Here is a 20064-nt window from a genome sequence, read left to right on the forward strand (position 1 = left end):
TGTGGAACTATTAGGTGTACTAGAACATGACATGAAACTCATTTTAAGTCTTACTATCAACTTAGATCTACCACTCCATATAATTTATTAGAAAAAAAGAAAGAAAGACACCAAAATTTAAATAGTCATATACCAATTAAAATAAATTACTCAGTATAGGATTCACAAATATATATATATATATATATATATATATATATATATATATATATATATATATATATATATATATATATATATATATAATTAGAACTCTGTTCCTACCACGCCGAATTGTCTCACATCGCTTAGGAGTTTAGGCCTAAGACAAATTAAATACTTCTTCCTCCTCCACCCTTTGAGGTGCCTCTTAATGACAAAATCGTATAGATTTGGGATTGAAACATTGGCGTCCACCATGGGACCGATAACAAGGTTCTAAGACGAACCATCAGTCCCTTAAAACCTTCATTATGAAATACATAGGAAAACACTAGAGGGGTGATTAATGTTTTCAAAATATTTTCGTAAAGCAACAATTAATGGTTTTTAAAGAGAGTATACAAAAGTATAAGATGTTTAGACGCTGATTTTATAAAATAACTAAATAAGAATATGTTTAGACGATGATGTTTCAAAATACTTTGTAAAAGATTTAAAGGAAAAATAAGGTACAATTTTTATACTAGTTCACTCAATCTGAGTTATGTCCAGTTCTCCCTTAAGAACTCTTAAGGGATTCCACTAATCTTATAAAAGATTACAACGAGTTTAACCCACCCCTAGTTACAAGTATTATTACACTCCTAGTCCCTTAGTTAATCCTGACTAGTCCTAATTTACTCATTCCTGGTTTACCTAGTCAACATAACTAGTCTAAGTATTCTTACACCACTACTAGTTCTCATAACCAACATGACAAGTCTGAGTTTAACTCACTAATAGTTGTTGAGTATTATGACCACTCCTGGTTAACAAGAATTTTCAACCACTCTTGGTTTCCTAGTTTATCCTGACTAGTATGTAAAGTTAGTAAAAATATTTCAATACAACCACAATTAGTGTTTGATTACAACCATAAGTTGTATAAGATCTCATGGAAAGGATTAATAAAGTATAAAACAATATGTGAACTCATGAGATTATTTCTTTTATGTTAAAGAGCATTAAACAATATAAACCTTTGAAGTTCTTTCTTTCTTTTCTTCTTTTTCTTCTCTTCTCCTTTCTATTTTTTCTTCTCTTCTTCTCTTTTCTTCTTTCTCTTCCTTTTATTCTGGAAGCATCTGACGTAGTAGACTTGAAGATATAGTAGAAGACTAGATGTGATGATAGCTTTCTCTTCACATTTTATCTTGCTTGAGCGTGCTTTCATCATATATATTGGGTTGAAGGGTATCAGACAATATAAGCTTTGAGATGAGGTAGATTTGTAAATGATGATTTTTCTTAAGCATACTGTCTCTCTTTTTCTTCTCCTCTTTTCTTCTTTTATTTTTCATCTCTTCTATTTTCTGCTTCAACCACCAACTTTTTCTCTTTCGTTAATCTTTTTTACATGTGCTATTTTGTAAGATGATCGTTGGACACTAAGTTGATTTCATGAGAAAGTAGCCTTAAGGTGAGAAGTCAGACTTTAGTCTTTTTTGTAGAGGTATAATGCTTTATCAAAGTTTACATTGAAGAACAACTTGAAGGACTTGTTAGAGCATAAGTCTTCAAGAGAAACATTCTCAGAATGTTCTTCACTTCTCTCAACGTCTTTATTCAACATGTACAGATGTTATGATCAATCCTTTCTGTATTCCTATTTTGCACAGATAATAAGGACAAAGTGTACAAGAAAAATAACACTTTATAGTACATGCATTAAATGTTTTGAATGACGTTAAATTATATTGCTTGTTCAAAACATTTTTTCACACGACTTGTTAGTAATTAATGCAACATTCAAGTATAATGTTCAAGAAATGTTAGACAACGTATAGCATATTGAGAGAAGACGATGTAAAGTGTTAGACACTTATGAATGAAAAGTTGTTGTAAATATAGAATTTGGAGTGTTTTTCATTAGATGATATTCTTCATAAGACACTTTCGCTTATAACACTGTTTTTAGATGTAAGACATTAAGCTTCAGTGTTTTTATGATTTTCAAGAAAAGATATTTCAATCAGAGAGCTTGATAACACTTCTTATTATTTTGCACATATCCCTTAAATGGTACCTTTGTAAAATGTTTTTCTTTTCAACACTTCATGGGTAGAAATCCTTAAGCATAATGTCACAAGAAGTTCATATAGGTTTTTCTTGTTGATCAGATGTTTCCTGTAAACAATATGTTAGACAATATAAAATTTTGATTAAGATAACATGTAGATATTTTAGGTCACGTAGGCACTTTTCTTTCTGAAAAGATATTTTGTTTAGTGACTATTGTTAAACTTTGAAATCAAAGTTACTAGACGGTCTAATTTCTCTAAACAATCTTGTCTCAACATATTAGGGATGAACAATCATTCTCCTTATACCTCAATTAGCGGGCTTATGTTCCTATCACATCCAATAGTCTTACATAGCTTAAAAGTTGAGGCTAAAGGCAATTTAAATATTATTTCCTCCTTCCAACCTCTAAGGGGTCTTTTAAGGATAAAACTATGACAAAACATGGACTCCAAAGTAAATAATACCTCAAATGACAGGTGATTGACCCTAATGATGTCACTCAGCGAACTTGGGATAATAACATTGGCTTCCACCGTGAGGCCAATAAACGAGATTTTAAGACGAACTGTCAGTCCCTTAAGCCCTCCATTGGGGATGAACAATCATTCCCCTTAGAGCTCGACTAGGAGGCTTATGTTCCTACCATATCGAATGGTCTCACATTAGGAGTTCATACCTAAGGCAAATTAAATACTATTTCCTCTAACCACCATTTGGGGCGTGCCTTTTAAGGACAAAACCATCACAGAGCACAAGCTCCAAGGTGAACAATGCCTCAAATAGGGTGATTAACCTTAACGATGTCATTGGAATCGAAACATCCGTCCAGTGATATTATTAGGGTCAATCACCTCTCATATGAGGTATTGTCTACTTTTGAGCTTGTGTTCTAGTTTTATCCTTAAAAGGCACCTCTCCCAACAGACTTACAAAGACTCTTTGACGCTTTAGTCAATAAAAAAGTTTAGATCTTTTCAGTAAGAAAGAATGAATATGGATGAGTGTGTATTTCCTAGTGAAATATCATGTGTATTTATAGGGTTTATAGGTCCTGTGAGATTTGTTTTGAAAACTGATCATATTAAAAAAATATCAAATAATATGAACAAATATAACAACTTATCGTATATATGATAATTAACAAAATAATAAAAATAATGTGATACCTTACCTAATATACTAATAATTTGTAAATATATAATGTTAAGAAATATCATGACATAATCAAACTATCAAAATTTCGTTATATATGATTAATATATGAATTTTTACATCAACAAATATATATATATATATATATATATATATATGAGAGTATCTTCAAACACTTTAAGTATGTAAGCTCAGTAGACTTTGTTAAACCATATCACTTAATATATTTGTTGGATCAAATATAAATTTAATATAATAAATTAAGGTTATATATTTTCTCATACTTCTATAATTTGTAATCATGTATTAAGTATTATCATATAATGAACTAAATAATCACGTAAAAAATGATTTATTTACATTAATTTCACGATATAATGAAGATGACTGATATTAAATATAAAATATCAGTTATTAATATTTTACTTACTATTTAAGCAATTTAGATTTACAAAAGATTAAGGTGAATTTATTACGTAAAAATGGGACACTAAACTATGATAAATATCATCTATTTTTACAGGTCTTCACTAAAAACACGTCCTGCTTATCGTCAATCCAAGACTTTACAAAAACTTGTTCAAGTTTAGTTTTCTTTATATTATTTCATAGCTTATTTATATATTCTACTTGAAAGGCAGTGATAACATTAAACAGTGAACTAAGAAGTACTGGAGAAACATAACAGTAATTTTCTTCTCCACTTATTATCATATTCAAACGTTGTATTTTAAAAAAATAGAATTAAAAAGGTTGTTCCGACAAGGCATATTTATGTTGACAAGATGGAGGGTCCAAATTGCACTATGATCATTACTTCCATTACTCTGGCAATGGGACCCAAATCATCAAACATAATAATTTCATTAACATAACTTAATTTAAAGACTAAAACTACAACCCCTTTAGCCTGGATACAATATTATTGTTTGAACAAAAATAAATACAATAAGCTTCTTTTATCGATAAGTTAAATTCATTTCATTAAAAGTGTTTATGGAGAATTTCTTTCCCATATGGAATTAGGGCAAGAAGGAAGAATGACTAACATATCTTATTTGAGTCGAGATTTTTTTATTAATTTTTTAGTGTTATCATCTATTAAACATTAAAAATATATTAGTGTTGGTATATTATACTTCCTTTTAATACTTTAAAATATCACAAACAGTGTCTATCAACAGAAAAAGTTGAACCGATAATTGAAATTAGTTCCAACAAAACATGATTTTCTCTCCAACTTGCATGTTCCAAAGTTCTCTCAAGTTGGATAAGATAGGAGCTAAAAAGAAAAAAACAAAAGGATAAAGGTTAATTATGGTCCTCAGAATGAAAGACAGTGAGCCATTTGGGACAAAGTCCTTGTGTTTTGGACATGTTTTAAAGCTTTCATGTGCAAGACACCCAATTAGCCCTCCATGTTGAAAGAACGTGAGATCTCAGATTGACAGAGAAGAGCCAGTGCATTGAAATGATCGATCATAGTCACTTCTTACAATTTTTTTTTTTCTTTTATTTAAGTATAATAATCTTAAATTGATTGTATAAACAGTGATATATTTTATTTGTATAAAGAGTTTTGATTCATTTACGAATTAAATTTAATTCTTGAGAAACCTCTTAAGTTCTTACTCTTGAATTTCATAATTTAAAATGATAATTTTTTTCAACTTATCTATTCTCTTACATTAATTCCACTTTTCTAGTTTTTGAAAACCTAGATTGTTTGGTTGATGTTGAAATGGATCCAATCTATGGGAGAATTTCATTGATAAGGAGAGTAAATGAAAAGTTTTTCAAACAATCAACACATGTATAGAGTGAAAAACCAGGGAGGGTGTACAATCTCACAATCACAATCTGTGCACAAAAAAGATTCCATATAAGTTAATGAAATTGCTCATGCAGACAAATGGACAAAATGAAAAGGTAAAAATGTGATTATTTATCCTTCCTCTTTTCAATATTCCACAGATTCAATGAAAATGTTAAACTAATCCTCCACAATAAGTGGCACAACTTTTTAGATTACAATGATATTACATGTGGATTGGTACAAAATTTTGATACATAATCTCCACAAAATCTAGTGAGTGGCACATGTAAGTGAGTTGTATTTATGGAATTGGTTGCTGATTTGGGATTAACTAATTCAGAGTTTACGGACATTTTCCATCTCAATTAACCAACCCCCTTGTGTTGAATAAAATATTTATGATATTCAAGCAAAAATGTCTTCAGCAATAAATGATTCTTCCTCAGTAGTATCAATATGGCTTTCTGAAGGTACCTGAAGTGACTCGTAGTTTAGTTGTCTGGAAGCTTCATACAAAGCAATGCCAACACTTACAGACAGATTCAAACATCTGACATAAGTCTCAACCATTGGGATTTTGATAGTCCCTCCACCAAATGGTTCAGTTTTGCAGTCTAACAAGGCTTCAGGTGGCAGGCCACTTGTTTCAGAACCAAACAAAAGATAGTCACCTTTTCTGTAGGAAAACTCCTGCAGAGTGAGAAGGAACCACAATTATAGGCATGTTTACAGTTTTCTTATATTGCTTTATGGATGCTTAGGCACACACTACTTTCAAACATGATAAGTAATCTTTGCTTCATGAGATGTCCAATAAAAAAAAATACTAAAAAACCATGAAGAAAAGAAAATAAAACTAATGGACCCTAATGTAGAAGGCTCCTGGCTAATGCCTATGCAAATACTAAACACCCAAAGGAAAAGAAAAAACTGGATTTGATTGGTTTTCAAATACAGATCAATATAATCTATAAAATTTATAGATTACCTATACTTGTTTAAGAACTTTGCTAGTATTCCTCCACTAAAAGTTAATTCCCTCTTGGATTTAGACTAATTGTAAGAGTGACAATTTATTTGAAATTATATTTAGAATTTAGCTATTAAGAACTTGACTGTGTTTTGAAGTATTATCATGAATCGTTTGAACCTATAGATAGTGTATTTCACGTGTAAAATAAAAGACAAGAAAAATCTTTCTAAAGCAGACCAATTTAAATAGGACTGGATTATGGTTTTACATTTTGAATAAAGTAGCTGATCAGTTGGCTTTTCTGTTAAAATCAATCTAGTATGAGAATACCGCCTACTTCCTACCAAACCCCAAATGATCCACTCTCACAAACCACGTCATAGGTAAGTGAGAAAGTCATAATCAATACCTGGTTTCACTTGACAATTGTACCCCAGATTCATTTAATCCCGGAAGCAAATGTTGAGTCAGATCATACACTTAACAGATTTTGGAAAACTTAGAATACTGCATCTCCATACAAAGAGCTTTACATTTACTTCATCTGGACGTAATGCTCAATTCCTTCTTTTTTTTTTTATAGGGGGGTGGGAGGGGGATGGTTGGAAGAACACTTCATTATAACATGCTCTAACATAGTAAAATACCCTCACCAATAACTTCAGGATACAGTGTAGATTTATTTATAACTAAAACTTGATTACATGTCAATATCAGTCTTCACTGACATTCATTATCTCCTCATAAATGGTAATACCATGATTCTGTTCCCATGTTTCCTATTAGCTGTAGACAATGTAGAGTAGGAAGGTTGCTATGGGGATTCCAAATTTGTATTTTGTGAGTTTCCATGCTATAAAGAGAAACTACTGAGGATTGAAAACAAAATCTTCAACTTTTATTTAAAGAAAAAAGAAGAAATTCATTATAAGACGACCTTCTGAGATGTAATGGCATTACAAACATCAAGCATCAACAGGATAAATTCTGTAATTAAAGGAACTATACTATTGTGGGCAACTCACAGAATGAATTTGAGTTCCCCTCTTTGTAAAAGCTAGCAACCGCTTTTCACCCTCCTGTGCCAAACGATGGAAGCATGTCACATATGGAGTCAAAGGATATGATATTTTGAATTTATCTGAATGGTAATCACCTGTTGCCTAAAATAATCACGAAAATCTGCCCAAGAGTCATGAACCTTAACAACCACATATCTGCATTAAATGTTAATAATGGAAAACAAACAAAAAGCAGCAAAGCAATTATGCCAATTTCATAGCAGTTTTTATTTTCATTTTGGACAAATCAAATATTAGATCAGTTAAAACTACTAGATATGTTATACTAGAAAAGCAACACACTTCACCCCATCAAAAACAAAGCTTTAGAAGACTTAAAATCCAGAGTCAGGCATTCATAATAAACAATGATAGACAATTACATACTACACTGTATGGTAGAAGTGTTGGTCTAGTATTGGAGAGATGCAAGTGAGGGAAAAAAATCAAAATTCGATAAGCATATATCCAAGGATACGGCCAGTAATCCAATCCAGCTCGCTTTAGCTTAGTATCATCCACCTGAAATCCTAATGGCTGAATGCAGAGCCTATCATTAGTATTTTGCAACACAAAAAATAGATGACAATCTTGTCATCAAATATAAAAAATATTCAGATATAGAGAGTAAAATTCACCCCAACTAAGTGTAATCCAACATTTGATGCTGCACATGTCCTAGCAATGCACCCTGTGTTTCCTGGAATCTACCAAGGACAAAATAAATCCCAGAACATCTTTCAGTAATTAAAACTATAATATAATTCTAACTCTAAGCTAAAACAAGGGTTATCGAGGCCAATTTTAATATTTAGAGCTTTAATTTCCTTACTTCTTTAAAGTGATTTGAATTATAATATCTTTCAATTTAAAGTGCAAAACACTTGTTCCAGTCCAACAATAAACATTTTGTTTTTTCATCATCATTATCATTTTGAAGTTAATATCTATCCATTTCCTTATAGCAATATTCTCAACAAAATATATTATTGAAAAATTACGTGAATGATCACAGATCAGTTATATGCAAATGCATAGTTAGATCATTATTTTCTTAATTCTTTTGACATGAGCAATTGTCGGGGGAATTAGCAAGCAATTGTCGGGGGAATTAGCAGGAAATTGTCATAAATCAGTCTCTCTTGTAATATATAGGCGGTGTTGTTAGGATACAAGAGAAAAGATGCATAAAAAGTATCAGTATTATTGAATCAGATGCTGCTTAAAGTTAGGAAAAATCTTTCTTGGGAGGAGTTTCTTCTCTGTATGAACTTAAACATCATCTGATTCAATCATACTGATACTTTTATGCACTTTTTCTCTTGTATCCTAACTTTAAGCACCACCTATCCAACAAAATAACTGTCTAGCAGATAGTTATTCCCATACTCTCTCACTATAACCCCACTGCCCAGCAAAATATCCGCAGTATTGAAATTATCCAAAACTGATTAACAAAGATAATATAGCGATGCTTCCTCTCCTAGAAGAAGTGTCTTCTCATGCCTAAGTATAAGCCTGATTAGCTAGCCTAACTTCCCTCGTATGCTACCACCACTTTTGTAATGCACTTTCATTGTAACTCACAACCTAGGTAATGATGAAAGGGAAGCATACTCCGTCCCAATTGCCCCAGAGACCGGGAACTTGCACCTCAGAATTATAGGTCTGAATCTTTGGTCTAGCAGTCTCAATTGATGGTCTCATGTAGTATTAACATAGACTTGGAACCATTGGTTCTATCAGATGAAGGACGGGTTTGACAAAATAAAACTTTATTCAAAAAAAAAAAAAAAAAAAAAAAACTAATCTCTTAGAACTCGAATATTATTTAATTAGTCCTACGGCAGAGTACTATTCAAGGGAGGTTGAACTTGGATTTGCACCCACCCAAATGTAATCTCTGCTTGTTATTCTAACTTTGAGAACATAAAGTATATCTTAACTTGTAAGTTGTTTTTGTAAAGTGAAACTAAGAACCTAATTGAACGTTGAGAAATCATTGACAACATAAATGATAGTCAAATTAACCTATACAAGCGAAGGACAACTCTTGTCTAATAAGTTGATTTTGTAAGATCAAGTTAAGTACAAACTCTCATTCTAAGATGATATCAAAGTTTATGTTAACAAGTATCGTTAAGTCTATTGATTATCCGGTATTGGGCACAATCAAACCACCCATATATTTCTAGTCCTGATATTTCATGTCTGAGATGTCTAATCTTTAACACCATGGTGTTTGATCGACTCGTGATATGGCCAAACTAAAGAATGTCTCACTTATTAGTTTTGTAAGGTTGACTTAAAGTTCACATCCAAATTCTAAGGACCGAGTAATGACTTCAATTCAATAATCTGCATGACATTATGTTTATTGTTGAAGCTTCATCTCTTCCATTCTGCAATCTCTTCTTCGTGCAAAATGGATTGACCGACTCACAACCCAATACTAGCAGCAAAGTTGCTTCACAACAAAACCAACTTGCATAAACAGCTACAGATAAATATCAGCTTTAATTTTATTTAATTTTTATAAAGTTTTGGGACTAACTTAATGCTTCAGTAAGTACCGAATCTAAAAAATTCAAAAACTAACAAAAAGGAAAAGTTAGACAAGAAGCAAAACAAATAACAGTAATTTGAGAAAAAGAAAACTAGTTGAAAGGAATGTTGTTGTTACCTGAGGTGACACGAGCACAACCTGAAGAAACTTGGAAAATGATGCTTCACTGACAGCCTCTCCAACGCCGCGAGGCAAAGCACCTTCCTTGGTTACGATCTTAGCTGACCCATCTGTAACACAAGAACAAAATCAACTTTGGAATAACAAAAAGCAAATTACCCACAAATAAAAATAGCGAAAGAGTGAGAAATGTGAAATTACTGAGAGAGCAATGAGGGGAGAAGCGACTTGAGGAAGAAGTGAGAAAAGGTTTGAAGTGAAAGAAAGTGAATTGACAAAAGGGAGAAAATTTAGATGACGGAAAGTGAAATGGGATTGGAATGCTAAGGGATTTTAGGGCAGTGATGTCCATTCTTCACTTCCCCTTTCCTTCTTTCTCCTCTATCCGTTGGAGACTATGCATTCGAATACAAATATATAGTTTTGTTCTTTGGAGAAAGAGTGAGTATTCGTGTTTTTTAAAATTAAAAATCAAGAGTGCACTTAGACACTTTTAAAATATAATTAAAATGATATAAATTCATATAATACATTTTTTAAAAGTAAAAATATCTTTTTTACAATTAATAATAATTTTTTTAACAATTTCTCTTAGTGTTTCTTTATGATTAATAATTTTAGATATTAAAATATTATTTATTCCTTTAATAAAGGAATTTTGTTAAGTTAGTTATAATTTTTTTTGTAAAATGTAATGTTTATTAATTATTTTTAACCTATGTTCTTAGTATTGTTCTTTTAATAATTAATCTAATTCGACTTATTTATTACTAAGTCGAAAAAAGTTTGATCTACTAGTGGGTTAAATAAGTTTGATCTATCTCATTTAATTATATTTTTTTTAATTATGAAAAAATAACAATTTTTTTTAATTTCAAATCTAAATAAATTTCAGTCCAAAATGATGTTAAACTTGGGAGACAATACAAAATTAAAAAATACAATATAATCCAAAATTATATTAAACTCCAAATATAATGAAAAAACAAGCACAAAAAGCAAAACAGATAAGTATCTAACATTGATAATTTTTCTGTCATTTATTCATCTATAATATTAGAATCTTAAATAGATAAGTTCATAGTACTTGTCTCTCTTGAAGCATCTTTTTATTTATCCTCATCTGTAGTACAATAAAAAAAAGCGTTAACTAATAATATTGAAACATAAAGTGATAATTACATGGGTTGGTAACTCATGTTCTTAGTGAGATGAGCTCAAAATTGACTTATATCCAAATTTTATTTTTTTTTTAAACCCATCCATATATAAACTCATGGTAAACCGGATTAACACCTTTATTGAAAGATGAATCATGATCTTCTTCAATTATTAAATTAATACAATCTTCTCTCTCGCCTTCATCTTTTGATGGCAAATCCATTAGCCATGCTCAAACACTTTCACGAGAGTGGAAGTCATCCATGAAGATGATATCAACTTTACCTTGTGGGCCATCTTTTGAGCCATCATGGAGCATGGATTAAAGAGTAATGTAGGATATCTAGGCCATTGTATTCAACCATGTAGTGTAGGCTTGTTTAAGGTTTGTATTAAGGCCTAAGTAGCATAAATTTTTTCTTAAGTTAGACATTCAAACCAAGTGGAAGATGTGTGCCATGTGTCATGCTTCCATTAGAGAAGATTTGTGTTTTAGAAGTGGCCACATGACACCCTAGGAGTGGAGAAGATTTCTTTTTGGTAGTGGCCATGTGTCCCTCCATCATTGGAGATGATTTGCTTTTAGTAACGACCACATGTTCTCTCATATTTGGAGAGGATTTGTGGACACTTGTACACTCATTAAAAGGCCTCATTTTTTACCAATAAGAGCAAGAGTGAGAGATCATGCTTTTAGGGTTAGAAGGAGACAACACCCTTGGCCTATAAATAGAGGTGTCTCCACCCTTGTATTTCATCTCATATTAATGTAATGCTATGCTACCAAATTTAGGCTATACACTTCCTAAATCAAGACTAGAGCAATCCTAAGGCTCCTCTAGTCACCTTCCTTCTTGAGTTGGCCTCACCTCTCTTAGAGCCACCAAACACTACACCACCACCACTATATCTCTTAGAGGTCATGAGCTTCTACGCCATCCACACCTTAGTTAATATCCTTGGAGCATTTACCACTACATTTCCACACCATTCATCGAAGAAAACATCCCTTCATGCACGTCTCCTAGCTTTGGCCCAACAAAGCTAAGGAGGTTGTCATCATCTTCCATACAAACTTTGGGAGTAAAAATCCCTAAAATAGAAATAAATGTTTATGGGTAGCAGAGATTTCCAATCTCATGAAAATATATACATGCATGAACAAAAGAAATGAGAAAAGAAAAAAAGGTCAAATAATAAAAAAGTCAACATTTTGTTACATGTGTTAACACAATAAGCATGACCAAGAGAATACATTTCTTAGGACTAAATATGTTTTTAGTTCTAAGCTTGGACATAAAATTGAAATTTATCTAGCTTTCAAACTTTAAAAATAAATGAATATAATCCTTTTAATCTAATAATGTTAATTTTTTTGACTTGTTAAATGATATTTTAGACTGACGTTTGAGTTAAAACATGTTAAACAATATAAACAACTCAAATATCATTCTGAAAAACATTTAAGATATTGAAAATATTAACGCAATAAGTTATAGGAACTATATATGTTATCTTTTAAAATTTGGGACCAAATTGTATTAATGATTTGAACAATGACGAATTCCAAATTTACATTAAAGTTTAATAACTAAAAACATATTTAACTAAATTTTTTATTACTAATAATAAAAAAACCAAGATTTGACACCTGATAAAAAATAGTGTAAATAATAAAATATTTTTTCTAGTATCTATTTTAATAAAATTATTAAAAATAGATATTATAATAATTATTGTAATGAAAAATTATAAAAAAATATAAAATAAATATTCTTTTATATTTTATAATGTATAATTAAAAAATATGTAAATATAATTATAAATTGTTGAAGTTAAATTTTTATAAATAATAAAAATGAATTATATTTACAGATAAAACTAGTAACAAACTTAAAAAAGAATAAAAAAATTATTTTATTAATAGAAAAATTGAAAATATTATAGTTTTAAGTTTATCATGTTTTTCTTCTAATTTTATAAAAATAAAATATTAAGTACATCATTATTTAAAATATAAAAATTGATTTTTAATATCAATTTTATTATTCTTTATAGGATAACACACAGCATATTGACATTGTTAAATATTTTTATATTCATGGAATTATAAAAAAAGATTTAATTAGTATACATAATAATTTTAAAATTACATTTTTATATTTTTTTTCTTAAAATTAGCACTACAAGATTGATTTAAAAAGTCAGATAATAAACTCTTGGTCTAAATCGAGTTATTTTTAGTCAATGACCTAAATAAATTTAGGATTATCTGTTTTTCAAAATAATAGTTTATCTTAAAAAATTAAAAGAAGCAACATTTTATTAAGTTAAAAAAATTTAAAAAGTAATACTATTACCTATGTTATAATTTATAGATTAAATTATTATATTTTTGAAAATTAAATTAATTATATTAATATAACATTAATTTTAAAAAATATATTTTATTTTAACTTTTTAGATTTGAAGCTATTCTTTAAAAAGATTAATAAAGAAATAATAATGTATATTATAATGGTTATTATTATTAAAATTTATAAATATTTTTGTCACTGGTTTTCTATACATTTTCATATATAAAGGAAATGAGCCAAGAGACAACTATCTATTTCGCTAGGTTTGTACAGCGTTTGGGGAGAAAAGTTCAGTTTTTTCCGATTTGCATCAAATTCAACACACAACAACATCGTTTGGTCAGTCTTTTTTGCTTCTGCTTCCAATTTAGGGTTTTCTCTCTCAATCTTTTCTTATCTTCAATGGATGTGGTTCGATTTAAAGGGATTTAAGGGGATGTTGGAATCGAACTCGTAATTAGGGTTTGCTTTTTGAGATCATCTCATGTGAATCGATTCTGTTAGACGGTGTTGTTGGGTTTTTCATTCGGTGCGTTCATCTTTGCCAATGTTTTCTATCAAATCTATCCCTCTACAGAATGATCTCAATCCGTGGTCTTGTCTTTCACATGTGATAGATAGTCCCTAAAGACCTGTTTAATTTTGTTATATAGTTTTTCCTGAATCTGTTATGGAAGACTTAAGGTCATTGTATGCAAGACTTAGGTTATCATCATAGGGATTCATATGTTCTGTCCCCCTATTTTTGTCACCCTGGGTAAATTCTGAAGGTCTAAGAAACAATATGAACTAACATATATAGGAGAGAAACTGTCATATATACTGAGCGTGCAAGAGATGAGAATAATAAGAATAATAAGTCTTGGCCATACAAATTGTATATGGACGGTCGAATATGTTTTAGTTAATTTTAATCTTAGCCATCCATTTGAATTACACAGCTGAAATTTGCTTGTCTTACTCTTTCCTCTGATCTTCCTGACGTGCCAGTGTGGTCTGAGGAACACATTAAAATTTGTGGTTTGATGTTGTTTCTTTCTTACGAAATCCAGCTTCTTATGAACAACCCTTTTTCATTGGAAGGGTTCCCTCTTTGATTTATATATAGATTGATGTGATATATTGTCATAGTTCAGTGGAATTTTTGTTACATTTCACAATATGCATGATAAAATGATTGCTCTTCTATGGGCTTGTTTACCTTGTTTTTGATTAATTTATGGTTGTGCTTATTGTTAATGATATCAGGCTTGACATCGAAATTATAATTCTTCACATGTTTAGATTTATATCATTTTTGGCTACCGCTTCTTCATGACAAAAAATGGCTTTTGTCAAAAGCTCTTATCGGAAGCTGCAAAAAAGAGAAATTTTCTTAAATTAATTGAACCAAACATGTATTAAACTATACCATGTATATGTGCATACAAAAAATAAAAGTCAGATTTAAAAGCCAACTGCATCATCTAAAAGGCTTTAAAGCTTGCTTGTCAAACAGTGGACTGGGTTGCTGTAAACTGCATTGTTTGGCTGTTAGCTAATGGATAAGGGGGTGCCACCTAGCCTATTCGTCAATGATGGTTCTTTCATGGAGAGGTTCAAGCAACTTCAACAAGAGCAGGAGAAAGGGAAGAATGTAAAATTAGAGAATTCTAAGCCAATTAAGGTTATTTCAGGGTCTTTGTCGCCCAATCCCTCCATTACCAAAACATCTGTGGACTCGAAGGTTAATGATACTAGGAAAACATCCCAGGGTGGTTCTGGTGGCAAACTAGCTTTCAGTTTAAAACAAAAGTCAAAGCTGGTACCACCCCCTGTTAAATTGAGTGCCGATGAAGATGAAGAAGAAACAGAAGCTGGGTATATTTCAAATGATGCACCACTAAAACGACAAAAGTTAGGCCAGGATGGCATTGACCAATCATCAAGACAACTTGATGTTGGTAATTACTTCTTAAACTTTCTTGTTTTTGCAGATAGTTGGCTCATGATTGGTATTCCTACTTATTGCAGTTTTAAAATCAGAATAATCAAATAGCATGTGATCCATAATGCCAGCCTTTATATATGTCTTGCTATTTTTTCAATGATTGTTATTCACTTATTACATTTTTTAGTTCATTAATGTGTGCTGAAGACCTTCCACTTGTATGTCATTGTGAATGTGAATATAATTTTCGTATGTAAATATATCTTGAATACTAACTTGTCTTCTGATTTTCTTTTCTTCCCTTCATTTATTGTTATTTTTTTCTCTATCCAACTTTTGTATATCATCATAACTTTCTGTTAGATACATAAACTATTTATGAGGCTTTCCCTAGCATCTTTGAGCTTGATGGTCTTTGATGTATCAGAATCTCTAACCAAGTGATCAGTCCTTGCCAATTCTTACCAATTCTGAGTAAAAGTTCAATTTCAGCACATGGTAAGGGGCAGCCTTTGCATTGTTCACGTGTCAGGCCCCAAAGCCTGTGGGAGGGGGCATCAGATACAAAAACAATTATGGGACTTTGCCTATGCCTTAAGCAGCGTTGTTGTTGACAGCTTTGTTACTGTTTCAAACACAATCTTTAAATTATATATTTCTTTTTCTCTTTGATGTGAATACAACATTGCTTGCATCTGTGAGATTTTCCTAAAATTTTGTGTCTTCTATAAACTATTCTCAATGTGAGTAATAACCAATTTTTTTCAGGTCTTTTTGTAAAAAATTAAAATAAAATTTCCAGGCCATTAATTTTTTTTCCAGGCCATTGAAAAAAAAAATTCCAAGTCTGATTGTTTATTTTGAAAAGTGTTTTTGAGTAGCTTCTCAAAAAGGACCTGAAATTAGAAATACGTTTTAAAACAAAAAATGGTTAGGCAGAAAATACTATTTTTTGCACTTCATAAACTTTGTATAAGATAAAATCACTATTTTATACATTTTTAAAACCAATTTTTTAAATCATAAATAAACAGCTGGCTCTTGTTCTGTTTACTTGGGTGTGGAAGAAAGGGGGACATAAGTGTAATAGCATTGAAATAGGGACTTGTTCACTTGTACTCATCCTTTGGGTCACAAAAGGTGTAGTGGAGGACTAAGGGTTTAAACTCATTGTTTGGTCAGTCTTAGCATTTCTGAACATTCCCCCAGAGATAATTTAGTTGAAGGAAAATGCCACTTGGCATACAGTTGCAATTACACCGTTTGCCCCCTTTTTTTCTTCACGTGAAAATAGTCATCCTCTACATTACCTGCGGTTTCATTGTTGAAGAGGTCCTCTCCGTGTATACCTTCTTTGCTCATTAGAGTGGCATGCAGCAAAGAGGAGAAAATGTCTTGAATATTTTTGTCTCATGAATGCAGCTTATTCCCCAAGTACCTATCAAGAAATGGTGTATTGGCAGGCCTGCTACAAGACTAATTTGCATTCCCTTGTTCATGCTCTCGGTATTAATCAGTTTTGTAAGTGATATGCAGCACCTCCTTCCCCAAGTGATCCTACAGTGAAGAAAGTTGCTGACAAACTAGCAAGTTTTGTGGCAAAAAATGGAAGGCAATTTGAGGATGTTACGCGTCAAAAAAATCCAGGGGATACACCTTTCAAGTAAGTATGAAATCAACTTCTAATCCTTGTTTATTGATCATTTATATGTGTTGTAATTTATGATTATTTTTGGTGCATTTTTTAACCTGCAGATTTTTATTTGATGAGAGATGTGCTGAGTACAAGTACTATGAATATCAGCTTGCTCAAGAAGAAAAGGCTCTTGCGCAGACAAGGGAATCACATGTGCCTCGTAATGGTTAGTATTTCAGTATATTTTCATATTTTTAGACCAATTTACAATGTATTACGTTTCAATAGATTTCCATAATTTTAGTTGCTTTTTCAGTCTAGGAATTGTAAACCCTAGTTTTGTTCGTTTAAAGTTTTCATCCATCCATTTTTATAGTATTTTCATGTAAACTGCATTGTTTGGTTGATGATCATTGTTATAGTATTTGAATATATTTTCATGATTTTAAACCATGATCTTTAGGTGCTTTAGTAGTTGCTTCATGAATATATTTATGTTTGAGATGATATCTTAAAGATTAGGACTTAAATTTCTATGGATGTTATATGGTAACTGTTAAGTCTCAGAACTGCAATTGTTTTCTGTGGTGTCTTTGTTGATACTGATTTGCGTTTTAATTACACATGATATATGTTTGAAGTGGTGACAGTATATGTGATATGTCTCCTAGTAATGTTGCTTAGTTCATCCACTAGCCTGCAGATTTGACAAGTTTTGATCTCTCTCTGATGTGTGGAATATGCTTTCTCATTTACCTCTTGTATATTTTGGTTTTTCACGTGGTGGGTTTATTCAGGGGGAACAAGTACTTCATCTTCCAAACCCACTAGTGGTAATCAAAGATCATCTCAGCAGAATACATCCTACCAAATTCCTGCATCTGCTTTATATGAAAGTGCTGACAATCCAAGAGCTTCTGGATCTTCAATTCAAACATCTCCACTTGGAATGAGTGGTAATTGCGATTTTAATGTGTATTCCTTTTATTGTTTCCCCTGCTGCTGTCTGTTTGATCTCTATTTTTTTGTCAATTTGATAAAGTTTAAGGTGTGTTCAATGGAAGTCATGATTTTGTTCCACTGCATTTCATTTTTATCCTGAAAGTGCTTAAAAATATCTGAACTACACATTAACTATTATTTGTTATTACTCTTCTCACGGACTTGGTGTGCAACCTACTCTTGTTGCTATTTCCTTTGTCTATTTCTGCTGCAGAAGAGCCCAGTGGTTCATCAAATGCTGATTCTTTGGCACTAATGGAGTTCTACATGAAGAAAGCTGCACGGGAAGAAAAGTATAAACAACCTAAGTATTCAAAAGATGAGATGCCCCCTCCTGCCTCTCTTCAAGGTTTAAAATTGATTTGTTACTGGCGTTTTTAATCAGAATATTCATTTAGTTAAAACGGTTATTCTTTTCATTTATCCTTTTAATGGAATAATCTATTGATTCCTTTCGTTTTGGGTGATACCAGGCAAAAAAGGCCATCACATGGGTGATTTCATACCTCCAGAAGAACTTGAGAAGTTCTTGGCCAGCTGTAATGATGCTGCAGCACAGAAAGCTGCAAAGGAGCATGTAGAGAGGTCAAAGATTCAGGCTGATAATGTAGGCCACAGGCTCCTGTCAAAAATGGGTTGGAAAGAAGGTGCTTTGTGCTTTCCCAGTTTCATTTTCAAGCTCTTACTATTTTCCGTTAACTTGTGTCTAAAGACATTTAAAACCTGGACTCATCAAGCTGGAGCTTATTTTGAAGCTCCTTATTTATTTTTTCTTGTGGGAAAGTGTTTGGCCAAGTTTTTTTATTTTCTTAAAAATAGTTTACCTTAGTTGTTATCTTTGATGTGCAATGTGAAACATACGAATACTAGGAATCTGCTGCAAATTTGTCTTGTATGAGTACCATAGTGTTTTGAGAGTTGTTTGAAATTACATAATTATTGATAATACATTAAACTTGCGTTATTGTTGTTTCTTGTTCTAACAATCGTTAATTCTCAGGTGAGGGTCTGGGCGGATCCAGGAAGGGTATTTCAGATCCTATCATGGCAGGTAATATTAAGAAGAATAACTTGGGGGTTGGTGCTCAGGAACCTGGGGAGGTGACTTCAGAGGATGACATATATGAACAGTACAAGAAGCGGATGATGCTTGGTTATCGTTACAGACCCAATCCTCTGGTAAATAATGCTTGGAACCTTTTTTATTTTTTTCCATTGAAGTTTCAGTTACTTGGTCAATATCAAGGTACTTTACTTTGACAAACTGTTTTTCATGTTTTAATTGTTTATTTTACAGAACAATCCTCGAAAAGCTTATTACTGAACTTGACAATGGATCTGCAAGTCTTTTCAGGAAAAGTGAGCTTGTGTCGGATGAATTGGTTTAGGGTTTTCGTATTGTGTGTTGTAGTGCTTGTAAGACTTGGGGAGAAAAGAGGAGGAAGGGTTTAATGTTTGATACAATTATATCTTTATCCGTCAAAAAATAATGGTTTCTTGTTATTTTCACTTACCTGAGATTTGGAGCATGTTTTTTTATTAATAGTGGTACAGCTCGTCTGGTTTATTGATTGTTGTGTTATTATATCTTTGAGTGATTAACCTCTCCTTATTGTCATGTCATGATTAAAAGATGTTTCATCAAGTTAATACTACAATTTTCAAGCAAGAAGAAACAAGCTGAAGAGGCATTTTGGGATTGAAACCAGTTTCCCCTTTTCAAATTCCAACTAAACTTAAAAAATATATATATTTTTTCTTAAATGATTAAATTTCACAATTTTGTTTATCATTATTAAATGATTAAACCCATCATATTAGATGTTTAGGCACAGTAATGTCATACCAATGACATGACAAAATCTCAATTGTCTAATAATTCTAAAAGTTCTAAAATGTGAATGGGATTTCAGACACCTCTAAACAAAAATATTATCTTTTTACTCTCCAACATGTTTTCTTGATTATTTGTACCAACCAACTTCATCCGGGTTCTTGAATGAAAACAAGGCAATATTTTCCACCCAACATGTTCTGACAATATTATTTTAAAGTTCAATTTTCAATTAATATAATCAACAATAG

At 31.4% G+C, this 20064-nt stretch overlaps 2 protein-coding genes across 3 annotated transcripts; one reads left to right on the forward strand and one right to left on the reverse strand.

The window, feature by feature from the left end:
* Nucleotides 1-5272: 5272 nt before the first annotated feature.
* On the reverse strand, nucleotides 5273-10277 carry LOC106761163 (putative tRNA (cytidine(34)-2'-O)-methyltransferase). Its single transcript, XM_014644681.2, has 7 exons — nucleotides 10095-10277; nucleotides 9891-10003; nucleotides 7846-7914; nucleotides 7686-7744; nucleotides 7303-7363; nucleotides 7172-7225; nucleotides 5273-5863 (listed from the first exon to the last, which is right to left on the reverse strand). The coding sequence occupies exons 1-7, from the start codon at nucleotides 10243-10245 to the stop codon at nucleotides 5579-5581; spliced, it is 792 nt and encodes a 263-aa protein (XP_014500167.1). The 5' UTR covers nucleotides 10246-10277; the 3' UTR covers nucleotides 5273-5578.
* Nucleotides 10278-13624: 3347 nt separating this feature from the next.
* Nucleotides 13625-19551, forward strand: LOC106762072 (SURP and G-patch domain-containing protein 1-like protein). 2 transcript variants are annotated; one of them, XM_014645769.2, is made up of 9 exons: nucleotides 13625-13750; nucleotides 14910-15354; nucleotides 16878-17004; nucleotides 17097-17203; nucleotides 17775-17933; nucleotides 18194-18328; nucleotides 18453-18626; nucleotides 18980-19158; nucleotides 19277-19551. In XM_014645769.2, exons 2-9 carry the CDS (start codon nucleotides 14952-14954, stop codon nucleotides 19301-19303), a joined length of 1311 nt encoding a protein of 436 aa, XP_014501255.1. In that variant the 5' UTR covers nucleotides 13625-13750; nucleotides 14910-14951; the 3' UTR covers nucleotides 19304-19551. The 2 variants fall into 2 exon arrangements, with proteins under 2 accessions (XP_014501255.1, XP_014501257.1); XM_014645771.2 differs by having other exon boundaries at nucleotides 18197-18328.
* The last annotated feature ends 513 nt before the right edge of the window (nucleotides 19552-20064 follow it).

Source organism: Vigna radiata, chromosome 5, assembly GCF_000741045.1.
Source record: "Vigna radiata var. radiata cultivar VC1973A chromosome 5, Vradiata_ver6, whole genome shotgun sequence".
NCBI classification, from domain to species: Eukaryota; Viridiplantae; Streptophyta; class Magnoliopsida; order Fabales; family Fabaceae; genus Vigna; species Vigna radiata.